The sequence below is a fragment of the Chroicocephalus ridibundus genome, chromosome 1 (assembly GCF_963924245.1).
Source record: "Chroicocephalus ridibundus chromosome 1, bChrRid1.1, whole genome shotgun sequence".
Lineage (NCBI taxonomy): Eukaryota > Metazoa > Chordata > Aves > Charadriiformes > Laridae > Chroicocephalus > Chroicocephalus ridibundus.
Window position 1 is genome coordinate 86,317,193 of NC_086284.1, and position 15,964 is coordinate 86,333,156.

At 43.8% G+C, this 15,964-nt stretch overlaps 1 protein-coding gene across 2 annotated transcripts; it reads right to left on the minus strand.

Moving 5' to 3' along the window:
- Positions 1-6,972: 6,972 nt before the first annotated feature.
- On the minus strand, positions 6,973-15,696 carry RBBP7 (RB binding protein 7, chromatin remodeling factor). 2 transcript variants are annotated; one of them, XM_063342388.1, is made up of 12 exons: positions 15,465-15,696; positions 15,045-15,189; positions 12,901-13,043; positions 12,265-12,438; positions 11,839-11,954; positions 11,065-11,225; positions 10,505-10,631; positions 10,334-10,411; positions 9,674-9,750; positions 9,173-9,230; positions 8,288-8,398; positions 6,973-7,489 (listed from the first exon to the last, which is right to left on the minus strand). In XM_063342388.1, the coding sequence occupies exons 1-12, from the start codon at positions 15,478-15,480 to the stop codon at positions 7,421-7,423; spliced, it is 1,275 nt and encodes a 424-aa protein (XP_063198458.1). In that variant the 5' UTR covers positions 15,481-15,696; the 3' UTR covers positions 6,973-7,420. The 2 variants fall into 2 exon arrangements, with proteins under 2 accessions (XP_063198458.1, XP_063198468.1); XM_063342398.1 differs by lacking the exon at positions 15,465-15,696 and adding an exon at positions 13,846-13,974 and having other exon boundaries at positions 12,901-13,144; positions 15,045-15,176.
- Between the last annotated feature and the right edge of the window lie 268 nt (positions 15,697-15,964).

Here is a 15,964-nt window from a genome sequence, read left to right on the forward strand (position 1 = left end):
CTGCGCTTCTGCTCTTTCCTGCCAGAAGGTTACTGAATCTGCTCCTGACCCTTTTCTCCGGGATGTGGTTTTTACACAGACTTGATGTTTAAAGCAGGAAATCATTGTCTTCTAAAGGGGAACCGCAGTTACACAATTCTCAAACACATTTTGATGTTTTAGTCAACCAGGTTACCGTTTCTTATGCAGGTTGGGCCATGCCTGGACTGGGGGAAGCTTTGGGTTTGAAAGTCATTTATCTGAAGCACCAGCTCGCGGGACAGAAGCTGACTTTGAGAGAATTAAGAGAATCGACTGCATTGGACTTTCTAGTGGCTGGAAAGCAAAAGGTTGAAGTGGGTGTTGACCAAGTACTTCTCGTTTTCGGTGGGGGAGTTGACACAGCTAACAAGCGCACACGTTGCTCAGCTGTTGCAGTGCCGAAGTGAAAATGTACAGCACACACACCAGTAACAGAGTATTTCAGGTGGAAGGGGCCTACTGTGATCAGCTAGTGCAACTGCCGCACTTTAATCAAGTATAGTATGGATAAGGGCATAAAACAAATGACAAAAATCACCTGGCATCCAACAGTTGATACCCTTAAGGGCTTCGCGTGTGACAGTAAAAGCAGCGTAAGTAAAGCAAATGCAGTTCTTCATACGCAGTAAAGGAAAAGCCCTGACATTGCTTTTTGTCTCGTTGAGGCAAAATGCAGGAATGTTACACGCTCTCCGAGTTTTGCTGTTGTATGGGTATCGGTCTTCCAAAATATTTCAGTATCAATTACCCTTAACCACTTCCACCTCCTCACAGAAACATTTCTGCTGTTCGAGTTTGCGTTCAGAGGAGCCGGTGGTGCACACGGTCCCGTTCTTAGAGAAGAAAACAGTGGGAACAATAATTTGTGATGCGCACCGGTAATGTGCACTGGCCTTATTAGTAATGAACCACCACTACAACGCGGGGCTGGAAGCCTGCGAGTGCTGCTCTCCAGCCACCCACCGCTCTTCTGAAGGGCTCGAGCGGCCTGATGAGATGGCACGGCTGAAGATTTTTGTCATTCAACTTCTGGAAACACGGGTCTGACAAAATAAAATAGCAGGTTTTCAACGTAGTTTATAGTTCTGCTACCATTCATGGTTTATTTCAGCACAAAAATGAAAGAATTTAGATTTCCTCAGTGCAGGCTGAAAACCTTAGTGAGAGAAGATCCCCTTTGCACTGAAAAATTGCATCAAATACGTAGGTGTTGAGAACAAACGAGCAAATCACCCTAAACTGGCAATTTTTCACTTTAGGTTACCTTCTGTAGTTTTTGTTATGCCTGCACTTCTGGTAATAACTAATACAAAAGAGCTAGGTCTCCAACCTCTGTACATACTTCCCTCTAAAATAAAGGCCAGTGGACAGAAAGCTTGCTGGTTTTTTCCTCTCCCCAGCATGTATCAACCTGCAGGAGTAACCTATTAAGTACACTCTGTAAGTACTCTGTAAGTACACCTAAAGTAACCATAGTTTAATGCAATAAATAAAAATCTTGCTGTAGCTGCTGTTCAGGTCAACTATTTTATGACCTTTTTTTTTTTTAAACCTCAAATTCCATTGTTTTTACTACTAACTGCAGCATCTAAGCAGTATCTACTTACTATGGAGGTCACCAGTTTTTAAAATAAAAATATTAAGGCAGCCTGATAGACAAAGCTGCCTAAAAATGATGACCTTCCAATGTTTCACAAACCTACTCAGGCAATAAAGAAATGTATAGGACATGCAAATTAAAAAAACATAATGGTCCCACAGCAGCACAATCTCACTCAGTAATGAAAAGATTTAAGTCACAGAATGGTGGGTGTTAGAAGGGACCTTCAGAGATCATCCAGTCCAACCCCCCTGCCAGAGCAGGGTCACCCAGAGCAGGTCAGACAGAAATGCATCCAGGTGGGTTTTGAATGTCTCCACAGGAGATCCACCACCTCTCGGGGCAGCCTGTGCCAGTGCTCTGACACTCTCAAAGTGAAGTTTTTCCCTCATGTTGAGATGAAGTTTTCTGTGTTCCAGTTTGTGCCCATTGCCTCTTGTCCTGTCACTGGTCACCACTGAGAAGAGCCTGGTCCCATCCTCCTGACACCCACCCTGTAGATATTTATAAGCATTGATGAGATTCCCCTCTCAGCCTTCTCTTTTCCAGCCTAAACAGACCCAGGTCTCTCAGCCTTTCCTCATAAGAGAGGTGCCCCATTTCCTTGACCATCTTCATAGCCCTCTGCTGGATCTTCCCAGTAGTCCCCTGTCCTTCTTGAACTGGGGACCCCAGAACTGGACGCAGTACTCCAGAAGTGGCCTCGCTTCAACCTGCTGGCCACGCTCATTTTAATGCCCCCCCAGGAGACCATTGGCCTTCTTGGCTGCTCATGGTCAACTTCTTGTCCACCAAGACTTCCAGGTCCCTCTCTGCAGAGCTGCTCTCCAGCAGGTCAGCCCCCAACCTGTACCGGTGCATGGGGTTATTCCTCCCTTGGTCCAGGACCCTACACTTGCCCTTGTTGAACTTCATTAGGTTCCTCTCTCCCCAACTCGAGCCTGTTCGCGTCTTATTGAAGGGTAGCACAGCCTTCTGGTGTGTCAGCAAGATGTAGGCTAACTTAAACTAAATGCTGGCCCTGTCACCTGGCTGTGGGACCAAGCTGTCCTAGAGCTAATGAAGTAAGGCTTGTACAAGGTTGCCCCTGCTGAAGGAAGGTGTGTGTGTGCACGTATATTGCGGAAGACAATTAAGACTCGGGGAAAAGAAATGAGTACAGAGGTTGTATTTACTGGAGCACTTTGAATTACACGTATATTAAAGATAATGAAATTATGCTCTCCTGTTGTTCCATAATAAATTATTCCATCCTGCTGCCTTTCAGCTGTGTGAGAGTGGGCACTGAGAGCACCCCCAAGCCCCAGCTCGCTCCCTCTTCCATGCTCCACAGGGAAAGAGCAGGGCTTTGAGGGACATTGAAGACACCCACCAGTGACCCAAGAGAGCTGCCAGCTTGGTATTTCAGTAAAAGAAAGCAGGAACACTGACAGCCATTATTTTAAAAGAGAGATGAGTCTGTACAATAGCGCTGTATCAGCGCTAAAATTTCTCTTGAGAGTACGCCGCTAATCAATCAGATAGATAGGTACGCTTTTGCAAGAATTTAACTTCATCCAGTTAACCAGGATGCAAAACACGGTCATTAAAAAACCAGAATGTCTCTAGGCTTTTATGATTGACGGACTGGCAACCTGTCTGGGCCTTGCCAGGCACGGCGGTGCTTCGGCAGGCGTTCTGCACTCTGCGGGAGACCCTGTTTCTGACAGGAATGAATTCAGAGAATCTGAAGGAAAAGTTAGAGGGGCTCTCTGTCATGAGGGCCTCTAACACTGAGTCACCAGCTTCCAGCTTCCTGAGGGGGCCAGCGATGTTTCTGGACAGCCAGGGACAGAAACTGCTAGCCCAGCAGCTGCACCGGCTGTCTCAGGCCTTCAGCAGCAGGTCCCCCCACTGCCTATCTGTTGGTCAAACCAAAACCACACTCAGAGAACGCACTCATCTCCTCTTCCTGGATACGGCATTTTAGCGTTTTTACACGCCTGAAGACCAGCTAGACGGAAGCACGGTTAGTTGTGTGGTGGCCTAGCTCTCCTTCAGCAGCTTTCACGCCGTTTTATCACATCACCTCCAGCTGCCGCCCACCTGCTCGACACCGACGGCATCTCTGCCTTCCACGGGAATATTCAAGTGCTTTTGCACCTTCCTGCATCGCTTTTTGGGGAACCACTCTGGAAAAAGGTGTGGAAGGAGATGCATCTACGCATGACGACCCAGTGCCTGCAACATGGGGCGTCCTTGTAACAGCAGGCAGGGACTTAAAAACAAACAGCATAAGAAGAGCAAGGAGAAAAGAGCCGTCATTAGTAGTTCACCCCTCCTTCCCCCTCTGTCACTTAGTTAGTGAGGCAGCAAGAAAAATTAAGTACTAATAACCCAACCATAACAGACCCACTCGCTGAAACCACTTGGTGGTGCCAAGAAGCCAGAAGGTCCCCTCAAAGTAAGCGCTGAGGAGCACCAGCAGCGGCAGGGGTCGTCCAACAGCCCACAGCCATAGCTGTGCCAGGAAGAGCCGCCACTGTGCTCTCTGGGAAGCACTTTTGTTTTTCCAGTGACAATCAATCAGTCAGGCCACTGACCTCTTCCTTTCCTACTTTTCGAGAGCTGCATATGTCAGAATGAATGTCAAAAGGAAGTAGGACCTGACCAAAAACCGTCCCAAGTTCACCATGTTTAATACTTATCATTTGCTGCCGCTTGCAAATTAAACTGGCATCCAGAGCAGCCCGCGTTGCCCTTGGTATGACTGTGGGGGCCTTCCTGTGAGGCAAGGGAAACTGCTGCCCTGCTTACACCCACCAAGACTTTGTCAACAGATGTTGACTTTTAGCTGAATGACCGTTTGCCAAACAGGAAAGTTGGCAATACCTTTGCTCTCCAGCTTCATTGCCATACCCTCACAGCACCAGCACAGGGATCATCTGCTGTAGATGATGACCAGGGGGTGCATGCTGGAGGGAAGGTGGCCATCTCTGCGACACACAGGTGAGCACCTTCCTGAGGAACAAAATGCTGAACCACAAGCTTCCAGAGCCAAGTGCCAGCTACCAACTACCACCTCTGTCCTGGAAAGGGCTGAACATTAATCAGTACTAAAATACTAGTACATGGTAGTAGTCTCATGACAGTGTATCACCTCCCTTGCCAAAGTCATCTTTTGTTCTTTTCCACCCCACTCCCAAGTATCAATGCTTTGAATAATGGGATGCAACATTACATTGGTCTACTAGAATCATAGAATAGTTTGGGTTGGAAGGGATCTTTAAAGGTCACCTAGTCCAATCCCCCTGCAATGAGCCTTCAACTAGATCAGGTTGCTCAGAGCCCCGTCCAACCTGACCTGGAGTTTCCAGGGATGGGGCATCTACCACCTCTCTAGGAAACCTGTGCCAGTGTTTCACCACCCCCAGTGTAAAAAATTTCTTCCTTATCTCTAGTCTAGATATACCCTCTTTGAGTTTAAAACCGTTACTCCTTGTCCTATCACAACAGGCCCTGCAAAACAGTTCGTCCCCAGCTTTCCTGTAGGCTCCCTTTAAGTACTGGAAGGCCGCTATAAGGTCTCCCCGGAGTCTTCTCTTCTCCAGGCTGAACAACCCCAACTCTTAGCCTGTCCTCACAGCAGAGGTGCTCCAGCCCTCGGATCATCTTCATGGCCCTCCTCTGGACCCACTCCAACAGGTCCCTGTCTTTCCTGTGCTAAGGGCTCCAGAGCTGGATGCAGTACTCCAGGTGGGGTCTCCCCAGAGCGGAGCAGAGGAGGAGAACCACCTCCCTCGGTCTGCTGGACACGCTTCTTGTGATGCGGCCTAGGATACTAGACCTAGGGAGTGTCCTGCCTACCAAATTCTCACAGAGAACACAAAAGGAGCTAAATCAAAACTCTTTACTCATTCAACTCTCACTCCTAAAAAATGGAAATATTTACCTCAAATAGCAGCTTTCCATTTTTGAGTGGCAGAGTGGTGGGTTGGCCAGCAGCAAAGCACTCACACCCCACCGCAGCAGGGCAGGGCAGAGAACAGGAACAAAAAAAGTCTCATGGGTAGAGATGAAACAGAGTTTAATAGGTGGGTGAAGTGGTAAAAAAAAAATAATAATAATTTGCCACCTCAGCAGCAGGCCCACGCTCCACCAGACTCCAAGCAACAGCCACCATGGAAGACCCCCCTCTTCTTTCTCAATCCCATTTTTTATTGCTGAGACATGGCAAGGAATATCCCCTTTTGTCCAATTTGGGTCAGCTGTCCTGTCTGCGTCCCCTCCCCACCTCTTACCCCACCCCCAGCTGACACAGTGTGCAAGCACTGCTCAGCAACACCCAAAACACAGGTGCGTTATCAACACCCTTCCAGCCATAAATCCAAAACATGGCACCGTGTCCACGTCTTGGATGGAAGTGACCTCCATCCCAGGCAGACCAAGCACAGGCACCTTAAGGTACACAGCTTGAGCCCAGTAACCTACTAGCTTGTCAAAGTCAAGTAAAGACAAGTTACATGTCAAGGGAAGTAATATTTTCAAAATATTACCAAAAAACCCACGCTGTCAGCACCAGTCACCAAAGTCTTCTATTTTTTTCAGTTCAAGCAGAAAGATAAGGACAGCCAACAATTCATTTACTTGATGCCTGTCTTAAGTAACTAAAAGCTTTCATTTAAACTCAAGTTAGACACCAACTTAGATTTGTCTGACTGACATCTCCAAGGTGATCAATAACTTGTCTGTAGAACCATGATAAACATGGAGATATTTTACCTCTACATGGTCCAAATTCTCCAGCTTTTCAGTCAGCCAGAGGTTTAGAGAACCGTATGTTTGTCTTGTATTTGTACAGATATTAATGTATTTTACACACCTGCTGATTGCCTGACATCAGTTTAAACACAAAAAGCTACAGGAGGGCTCTAACTAAACACAAGCGATACCAGTTCACTGAGACCACATTGCCATCTTATCCCCCGAGACAAGAAAAGGTTAAAGGACAGTTCTTCCACCACCACTCAAAAAAACCCAACCTACTCAAACTCCAACTCAACAGTTACTTGAGTCTGCTCAAGATTTATACTGGAACTTTACAGGAGTCTTACTGGTCATCCCCATGTATTCCGCAAACCTCTTTCTACACCCATTCTATTCGTGAATGATCCCAGTTCTCCGCATCAAGACAACTCGCATCTCCCCAGACCTTCAATCATGGGGTAAGTTATAAACTAAATCTACACATCTTTATTACCACACAGAAACTAAAGTTATATTCAGGCAAGAAGGAATTCACTTTATGTCAATGCACAATAATTAAACACACCAAATATTTTATTTAATAAATTTTATTTATGCAAAGCCAATCCAAAAGTGTGTAAAAGTGAAAAGCTCTTTTTACATATTAATAAAAACTTTGGGTTTGGTTTTTTTTTTTTTTGCATACTTTTGGTGTGGGAAGAGTGAGAATTTGACTGTTTTATTTACAGGAACCCACTAAGTTTGTTTAAAAATATAGACATAGCTATTAAGTCCTTCTTATTTTCCCTAAAAGCTAATTGCTGTACAGTATACAATATCTCAAAGTGCCCAAACAACCAAGAGTATCCCATGACAATTTGACTATACAAGCTTTTTGTGCCCAATTAAGAATATTATCATCTTGATGTAATGCTTCTGCCCAGTGCTTGCGGGTTTTTTTTGGTTTGTTTTTTAGAGGGGGGGGCCCTTTTTTTTCTTTCCCGCCCCTTAAATGTATACAGTAGTCAAATTATATTACTATGTCACACCCAGTATTTCCTTAAAGACGAAAAGTTACGTTCCTTGACCTTCCAGTTCAGCTGCTGCTATATCTGGTTCTTCATCATTGTAAATGTTCTCTGCCTGAAGACACAAAACATTACAAGTGGTAGACACAACTGTTCTTAAAGGATCTACGCTTTATACAGAAAAAAACACGGTAATATCAAGAAAACACAGACATCATTCCCCTCCTCAAAGGGACCCTCTCCCTGCCTTTTCTTAAAGGGCAGCCAAGTTTAGGAATGTGCATACAGTGGCTAGACTTCAGCAGTTGTCTTCTTGTGTTGTTTTATTTCAGCAGGATAAGCCTTAGCCATTTAATTCCTTACCATGAACATCTTGTTGTTTGGACTTATCTCAACCTCAGTCTGAACACACAACACAAGTTAAAGAACAAGTATTAAAAACTGAAAGCCTGACTCGTGACGCTTACTTAAGTCTGCTACATTTAACTTGTTATTCTCAAGTGATTTTATTCTATGTTTATAAGATAACTGGTCAAATTCCTGCAATGTAAAATAATATGAACTGGAGAGTTAAAAGGCATCTTGCTTCACAGTCAAAATGCAGGGGTGGAAAAAATAAAAAAGAGTAAGTCTTGGCTAGTATTGGATATAAGTTTGCAACTGCCACATTTATTCTTACTAAAACTAGTACCTAAGACTTGGAGCAAAGATTTAGCTAACAGTTGCATCTATTCAGGTTGGTTTCGTCTTTGTTTTCTTTTGAAAGCCTTACTCTCCAACCTAACAGTGTGACAAGTATAGGCGACAGGCTACTTTCGGTCACTGAAGGCACAAGCTGCCCTAAGAACAAGCCATGTCAGTTTCACTCACGCACCAAGCTTCAGAGCAACTCAAGAGCTGTTGTGACACTCACCATTTGCCAGATCTGCATGATGTTGTCCTCTGATACAGAACAGATTACCCAAGGCTCATTAGGATTCCAACTGAAGTCTGAAATTTTGGCAGTGTGTCCTCCATGAATAAACTGTTAAAAAAGCCACAAGCTTCAGTAAGCCATTTCATCTCTAGAGAGAAATCTGTTAAAACTCAAGATTCAGAAGCTAAATTCATCATGTTGACTACAGAAAGAAGAAAAGCTTGCTACTAGAGATTCACAATACAGACGTAAAGAAGGCGTGTGTGAAACAGTGCATTCCGTTCGTTGCTTATGGACACGGATGCAATTGCTGAGACAGCATTTAAGCCAACAGTTCATCTCATTGTAGCAACTGCCATCCTCAGAATGGTGCTACTTCACACAAGGTTGGCCTGTGAAATCCAGCCATATTTTATATCCATTACCTCATCTCATTAAATGAGCACTTATACACAGGAAATGATGGAGAAACCAAACTATAAACATTTTTAATTGTTTCCTAAGGAAGCAAAACAACACATAAGCCTTCGTACTTTCTACATCAGTAAGGTTAGTTATATGGGACCTAACTGGTCCAACGCAAGATAAATAATTTGAGGCCTTGCCTTTATACGTGTTTAGTTATAAAAGAGTATAGACAACACATGGCTGAACCGTAAATATGTTCAGCAATAAAGATGTGTAAATAATGTCCAGAAGAGCTTTGAAAAAAATCACTGCTTTCAGAACTGAACAGAGGAAACCTACTGCCAAGTTAGAGCAATGGACTGAAAACTGGGAAGGTGAAGAGATTTAAGAACTGCTGCAGCTTTAGTAGCACAGTCATAAGGCATCAAACTGCCATACAGCACATCAACAGATTGAAACCTGAAAAAAGCATACAAGCAGCTCAGGAGGCCCATCTTCTGCGTCCTCTGCAGACTGCTCTTCTCCGATTTTACTGTAAGAAAGTAGTTTATACTTTTTATTAATAATGAAAATTGCATTCTATATCAGCTTAACTTAACAGTTCCTAACCTTTGTTTCCACTATTTGCCCTTCCTTACTGTGAAATAACCATAAGCCTCAGGTATAAAACATCAACTGTTTGGCTTTAGCAAGAGAATCTAACTTGTGAAGGACATGGAGGCAGAAATCACAGGAATCACTTATTACTAAAGACAACAGAAAACAATTATACCAGCAAGAAACCCTCGCAGAGAAGTAACATTAGGAGTACCACGCTGCTTCTACTCCATACCTGGAAGACCAGGTCCCAAGTTAAACAAGCAAGGAAGGATACAGAACAGCACCAATGTAGTCTACCAAATAAAGCAGGTCTGCACACCCCCCTTTTTTTTCCTATCTATCCATATGTACTAAAAGATAGGAAGTATTCTTCACCTCAGATCCCACACATTAAGCCGACGATCAGTACCACTTGAAGCAAGAATTGTTTCATTATGAGGAGACCAGTGAACCTATTGAGAGAAAAACAACTTCACTGAAGCAAAAGTTACTGATTTCTAAAAGCAGCATATCCTAGATAACCAGCATCCAGCCACTAATTTTCAATAACTATACTCAATACATCAGTTTCTTCCACCACAAAGGATATCCTATAGCTCAAATAGAGTGCTTTAAAGTCTTAAGATTACTCAAGTTGAACAGCCAACATCATTTGACTGTTAAGAGATTTCCGTATCATGAAATTTATTTGTCTAAAATTCACTGTTACTTGCACCCTACTAAATAGGCAGTTCACAAAATTAGATTTGAACCCAAGTCCTCCCTACAGCAGGACATTTTAGCGAAACCTTCCACCTGCACTGAAGGTACTTGCAAGGTCCCAGTATCTTTTTAGCAATAGGTTGACTACTTGCTTCAGAGTCAAGCAGGGAAACAAGTACGTGGTACTGTCTGTATTTGATGAACCAAAATTCACTATTTAATGTTGAACAGACTTACTTACTGTGGTTGGTCATCATATGAAAATCTGTATGTTCTTGTCCAAATCAGTACTCTTCTAGTTTTTTCTACAGCTTGTGAGAAGAGTTTACCCACCTGAAAAATTTCATCTTTATGTGACTCAAAAGAATGGAGTTTCAATTTTAAGTTTCGAAGATCCCATAGAGCCACCGTCTGGGAGAAGTAACAAGAAATAATTTTTACTATAATGCCTATAGAATTATCATCTAGAATACTTATGAATTTAAAGTATACACAAATAAAAACCTTGTCAGCAGAACCAGTTGCTAGAATGAACTCGCTGTAAGGATTGAAGGACAGACAGTTGACCTCAGCTGTATGAGCATCTACAGAATGACTTGGTTTGGACGTGGTATTAGATCTTGTGTCCCAACTGTTGCAATGAAGGGTTTGGGGGAGGGTGAGGGGCAGGGAAGAGAGAGCGAGAGTGAACAAATATTAATTTTCACAGGAGGTTCTTTTTCACTACACTACACATTAGTTTAAGAGACTACATTATCACTAAACCTAAGTCTGAAGCTACAGTTTTTATGCCATTACCTTTCAGTATTCAGTAGTCTGTTGTACGTGAGCAGTTTGCACCAGGAAGCTGACATACATATTAATTACATCTTATTTTCAAATCATGTGAACGCATTAAATCACATGCGGATTTCAGTGATTCTGCAGCATTACCATAGTTGATTGCATCAGAGAGCTATATTAGACCATTCCATAATTCAAATTTTTTTTATCCAAGTGCTCTGGACTGGTCCACTGTCAGCACACAGCAGACACTATCCAGAAACCATTTAAGCCCAACTTACATCATAAGCTTCTGGTCATCTGCCACCGATCCAAACAGAGATTCATGAAGCAGATGCCATGCCACATCTTCTACTACTGCAGAGTGTCCAGTAAAGATTGCTTTCGCATCAACAATTTTGCCTTCTTTTGGTCCAGCACTTATATCCCATAAACACACAGTCTGTAAGTAAGAGTCATATTCTATTGTTACACAGACTCTGACTGTATCATCTTTCAAATAAATAAATAAATAATCACATTCTACATATAAACAGAGAGATGACACTCCTGAAACAGTTCTTTGTTTTTGAAAAGGAACACTTAATATGCCATAACTGAGAAGTGAGCTAAGTTATCAATCAGTTTTCTGCAAATTCAGGGTCCGAGGATTATTTATAAAGGTCACAGAAGCAATTTACACTTTTAAAGCCCACAAAGAAATATATAAGCATTTAGTTCAATTGATCTTTGAGAGTCTTACTAGTTTACGGTCTCAGACCCAGGCCAGTTTAAAGGATTGTTATACAACAATTTCTTCCAGCAGACAACTATAAAAACATTCTGTTCTTAATCAAGAACGTTACATAGAACTGATTGTTGATTACAACCTAAAGTCAACTGACAGCCTTTAGAAATATAATTACAATATGTGAGAGCTTCCCCACATAACAGTATACAGCTACACTAACCCAGTTTTTCCTCTAATTATCTATTACAGCATAAATTAGGAGGGGTTGTTTGATAGCGTTGGGTTTTTTTATTTTTTTAAATAGGGGAAAAGATGTGGGTTTTACATGATCATCTGATGCACTGAGAAGATGTCCACTCAAATTGGAGTTCCATGATAAGCCATAGCCTTCCTTCTGGTGCCCTCTTAATCTAAGGTCAGGATTACACTCTCCACTTGGGTCTGAAAGAGAGGAAATACCTTCCATTTAGCTTCACCTTGTACATCAATCTGTAAGAGCATCATTATCACCTAAGAACTTTGTTTCCATTACAATAATCATATTTTATACATCAGCCTCTTAGAAGAGCGCTGCTTCTATCAGGATTCTCTTATGATATTGAATATAACCAGGCAATTATAGTGAACGAAGATATGGACCTTCTTATTTGGATTCCAGAGCCTATCACCTCTCCTCCCAACTACAGTTAAATACAAGTTCATCCCTCAATGACAAGAGGCATTTTGCTTAAATTCAAGCAGTTTGACCCACCTGGTTTTGAAGGATGTTTAGTGTAATCAAATACCAACACATCAGCAGACGGTGTTTTTGTAGCAATGATACAGGGATTCTGTGGCATGTAACGAGCACGGTTTACTTCACCTTCATGGTTAATTTTGATCTCTGTTTCAATTTTGCCAGTCACAGATCCAAAGCCACCAAACTCTACGTTTGTCAGAGAAAAGTCAGTTTATCACATCAACTATTTTAAGCAGGTGAAACAGCATTTCATGTCATCTCCCCCACTCCAAGAAACAGTGGTAAGCATCTTATCATGAAGCTTATGAAAGACTAGCATCATGTAACACAACAGCACTAATGCTTTAGATATTTTGCATCCTCTATGATACAAACTCTTTCAGAGCTCTAGTCTCTATTTGAGGTAGATAAAGTATCAGTTTTCACCACAACTGACAGAGCTGGCAAAACTGCTATACGGATTGTACATCATGTTACCTAAGTTCTTCTAAGTCTCCTCTTTTTAGGCACAATTAATGATCTAGAATTAGTGTAAATCGATAAGTATATATCAGCTTTAGTACTTAACAGAAAGTTAGAATACCATTAGACTGAACACTTATTAATGCTACTTCTAAAATATAATTTAAGAATGCATGCACCGCCCACCTCCTTTCTCACTGTCATACTGAGAAGCATCGAACTGGTCATCATTGGGAATCTGGACTCTTGCAACAACCAGGTGGTTCTGTTCATCGGATGTGTGCGTTCCCAAAACCAGCCAGTGTAGAGCATAATCCTTTCCTTCTGGCCTGTTTAGAGTAATAAATGCATGGAATAAAATTATGTGCTTGGTTCCAGAAGTTCGATAGCTAGCATCAACAACACTGAAGATCCAAACTTCTTCAGGGAGCTAGAAAAGAGAGACTCGTTTAAGTGATCCTTTCCTTGCCACAAGGGACTTGTGCAATAAAGTGAACCAGACTCTGACATAGGCAAGCCAAAGAATATAAGTCAGTAAACCCTGCCACTATGGCTTGAAAGGGACAATTACAATTTGCACAGTAGTTAAAGATGACATTAATACCTACTTCTGTCTTTAATTCCACTGGCAGCCGCACAGCATTGAATCAGAAAACAATCAATACTACTTGCTATACAATGCAAATACCGAGGACAAGTGGCAACCTATTTTAGTTACTTCTCTTAGAAGCTTTTACCAGTTAATATTTTATTTCGGAAGCACCAGTTAATATTTTATTTCAGAAGCTCGTTTTTAAACACTGCACAAATCCTAGCTAACTAGGATAAAATTTCTCCTCTGGTCGTCAAATTCAACATTTAGCAATAAGTGAAAGGCTGGATGGACACTGACATTTATCTCTGAAAGGAAGAATCTGAACAGTCAAACCCAAGCAACTTCTGTATTCTTGAAAACAACAAACTAATTATGCTTTTTGAATCCAAGCAAACAGGAATCATTTGGGCAATCATCACTCACCACGGGTATTACTACACCACTTCTAAGCCATCATCATACATTTTGAGGGGGAAAGAAAAATATGAAACAAAATAAAAAACACAAAACAAAACACACAATGCACACACACTTACTTGCATCAGGAACAGGTGTCCCATCATGTCAGGTGCCATACAAAGAGACAGTCCTTGCCTCAAATGGCTTACATATTTTGACACTGGATAATTGGAAATACCAGGTTTTAAATTGAATATTAAGTCAATCTGCAAAATATGAGGCAAGCAGAAGTGTTCCTCATAAGGGCTCCACACCCTCACATCCCCACTTAATTTTCTCTATGCCATGACTAGTTAGCTCACACCTCTCAACACCTTCCCCAAACATTCTCATATATAAAATTAAGAAACCATCTAACCACCAAGTATAACATCACACATGTAACGCGAAATTTTAAAGAGGAAAGAGACCATCCTCTGATTATTGCATGAACTTTACACATAAGATATTTGAAAACCTAGCTGTATCCAGTTTACAACAATGTGAGGGACCTGGTTCTTGTCCACTACGTCAAAGGAGCCCTGAGTGGTTACTACGATCATTTAAGTTCTATAGTAGCTAGCACATGAACAGAATCTATCTCCACCTTTAAAGTTATTTAACAAGTTAACCAGTGAGCCTACAATTTTCAGGGGGAGGTGGAAGAATGGGAAAATTACGATACATGAAGTCAACAGTGAGCCAGGGACAGAACCAGGACACGAAGCACCAGTCTTAGAACAATACTCTCTGAAATAAATCCAGGCTTAAAACAAACCAAAACAAAATTGGAGACAGATACTATAGCTTCTACAGAATAGTAACCTGTAACACACATGAGGAAAAAGAGTCTGCAAGAAAAAGCTAATTTGGTACATACATTTCTCTGATCTGAATTAACTACAGAAGAGTGTTAGGTCTCTTATATATCAATAAATTGAGAAAGGTTTCTCTCCTCACACCTCATAACATCTTCTGCTAAGGTAAGCTAGAGTTCTGTAAAGTATCAATTTGTGACTTTTTTCCTCAAAGCTCCTACATAGCCAAACAGTTTTTAAAGTTGTAAGCAAAATAAAGCGTTGCAAGCTCACAAAGAGCAGCCTAACACAAATTATTCTCATCTTGCATGGTTTTTATCTTCACGTTACTTAGCAGATGTGGTTAGCAGAGAAAGGAAGAGCAGTGGAACATGCAATTGCACACAGCCTCGGCTCCTGCTTTGCAAACTAAGCAAACCAGCAGCTGAGCCCTCTACCTCCCTGGATCATCATTCCAGGCCTCTCTTCCCTTCTCTCACCTGGTCACATCAGGCAACCACTGCACGGTGAGGCTGGGCCACTCCAGCGCATGTGTCATCACCAGATCGTACAAGAAGGGGGTGTTCTTCTTCCAGATCTTGTACTCCTCGCTGATGACGCGCTCCTCCACCGTGTCCTCCAGCACTGCGGGAAGGGAGGGAGATGAACCGGGGGCTCCCGCCATGGGCCGGGGCTACACACTAGGGAGGGGACGGGGTAGGAGAGGGGGTCCCGGGCGGCTGGCGGGGGTACAACTGCAGCTGCCCCGCCCCTGCTGCCATCCCCCCGGAAGCTCCTTGGGGAGGAGGCCCGGAGAGGCCTCAGTCTCTCACACACACACACACACCCCCGCCCCCGGGGCACACACGTCCTCGCCCCACCGGAGAGAGGGAGAGAGGAGGGCGAGGGAGGTCTCCTACCTTCCTTGCTCGCCATTTTGGGTGCGTGCGCGCACAGGCGCGAGGCGGCGCAGGAAGCAACGGCTGGCAGCGGAGAAGGCGAAAGCAGGAGGGGGTCAACGAGGGGCGCCGGTGCAGGAGCCGCCAGTGAAGGCCCTAACGGTGGCGCCGCCACCGCCCCGCCACGCGCGGCCCGCCGCCTTCCAACCCGCGCCTCGCGCCACCGCGCACGCGCCGCACGCAGGGCGCCCCCCCCCCCCCCGGCCTCCTACAGCGGTAACCAATGGGGCAGGCGGCGAGGGCGCGCGCTCCAGGCGGGGGCGGCCAGCACCAACGGGGCACTCCAATCAGGCGCCGGCGCGCGCGGGGCCCACGCGGGGCCGCCCTAACGGCCGGGAGCAGGAGAAGCGGCGGCGGCTGTGAGGCCTTCCCCGCCCCGGGAGCGCCCGGCCTCGGCCTCCCGAGGGGGCTGACGCGGCGCCCGGCGGCCCCCGTGCGGCGGCCCCCGGGAATCACGGTGT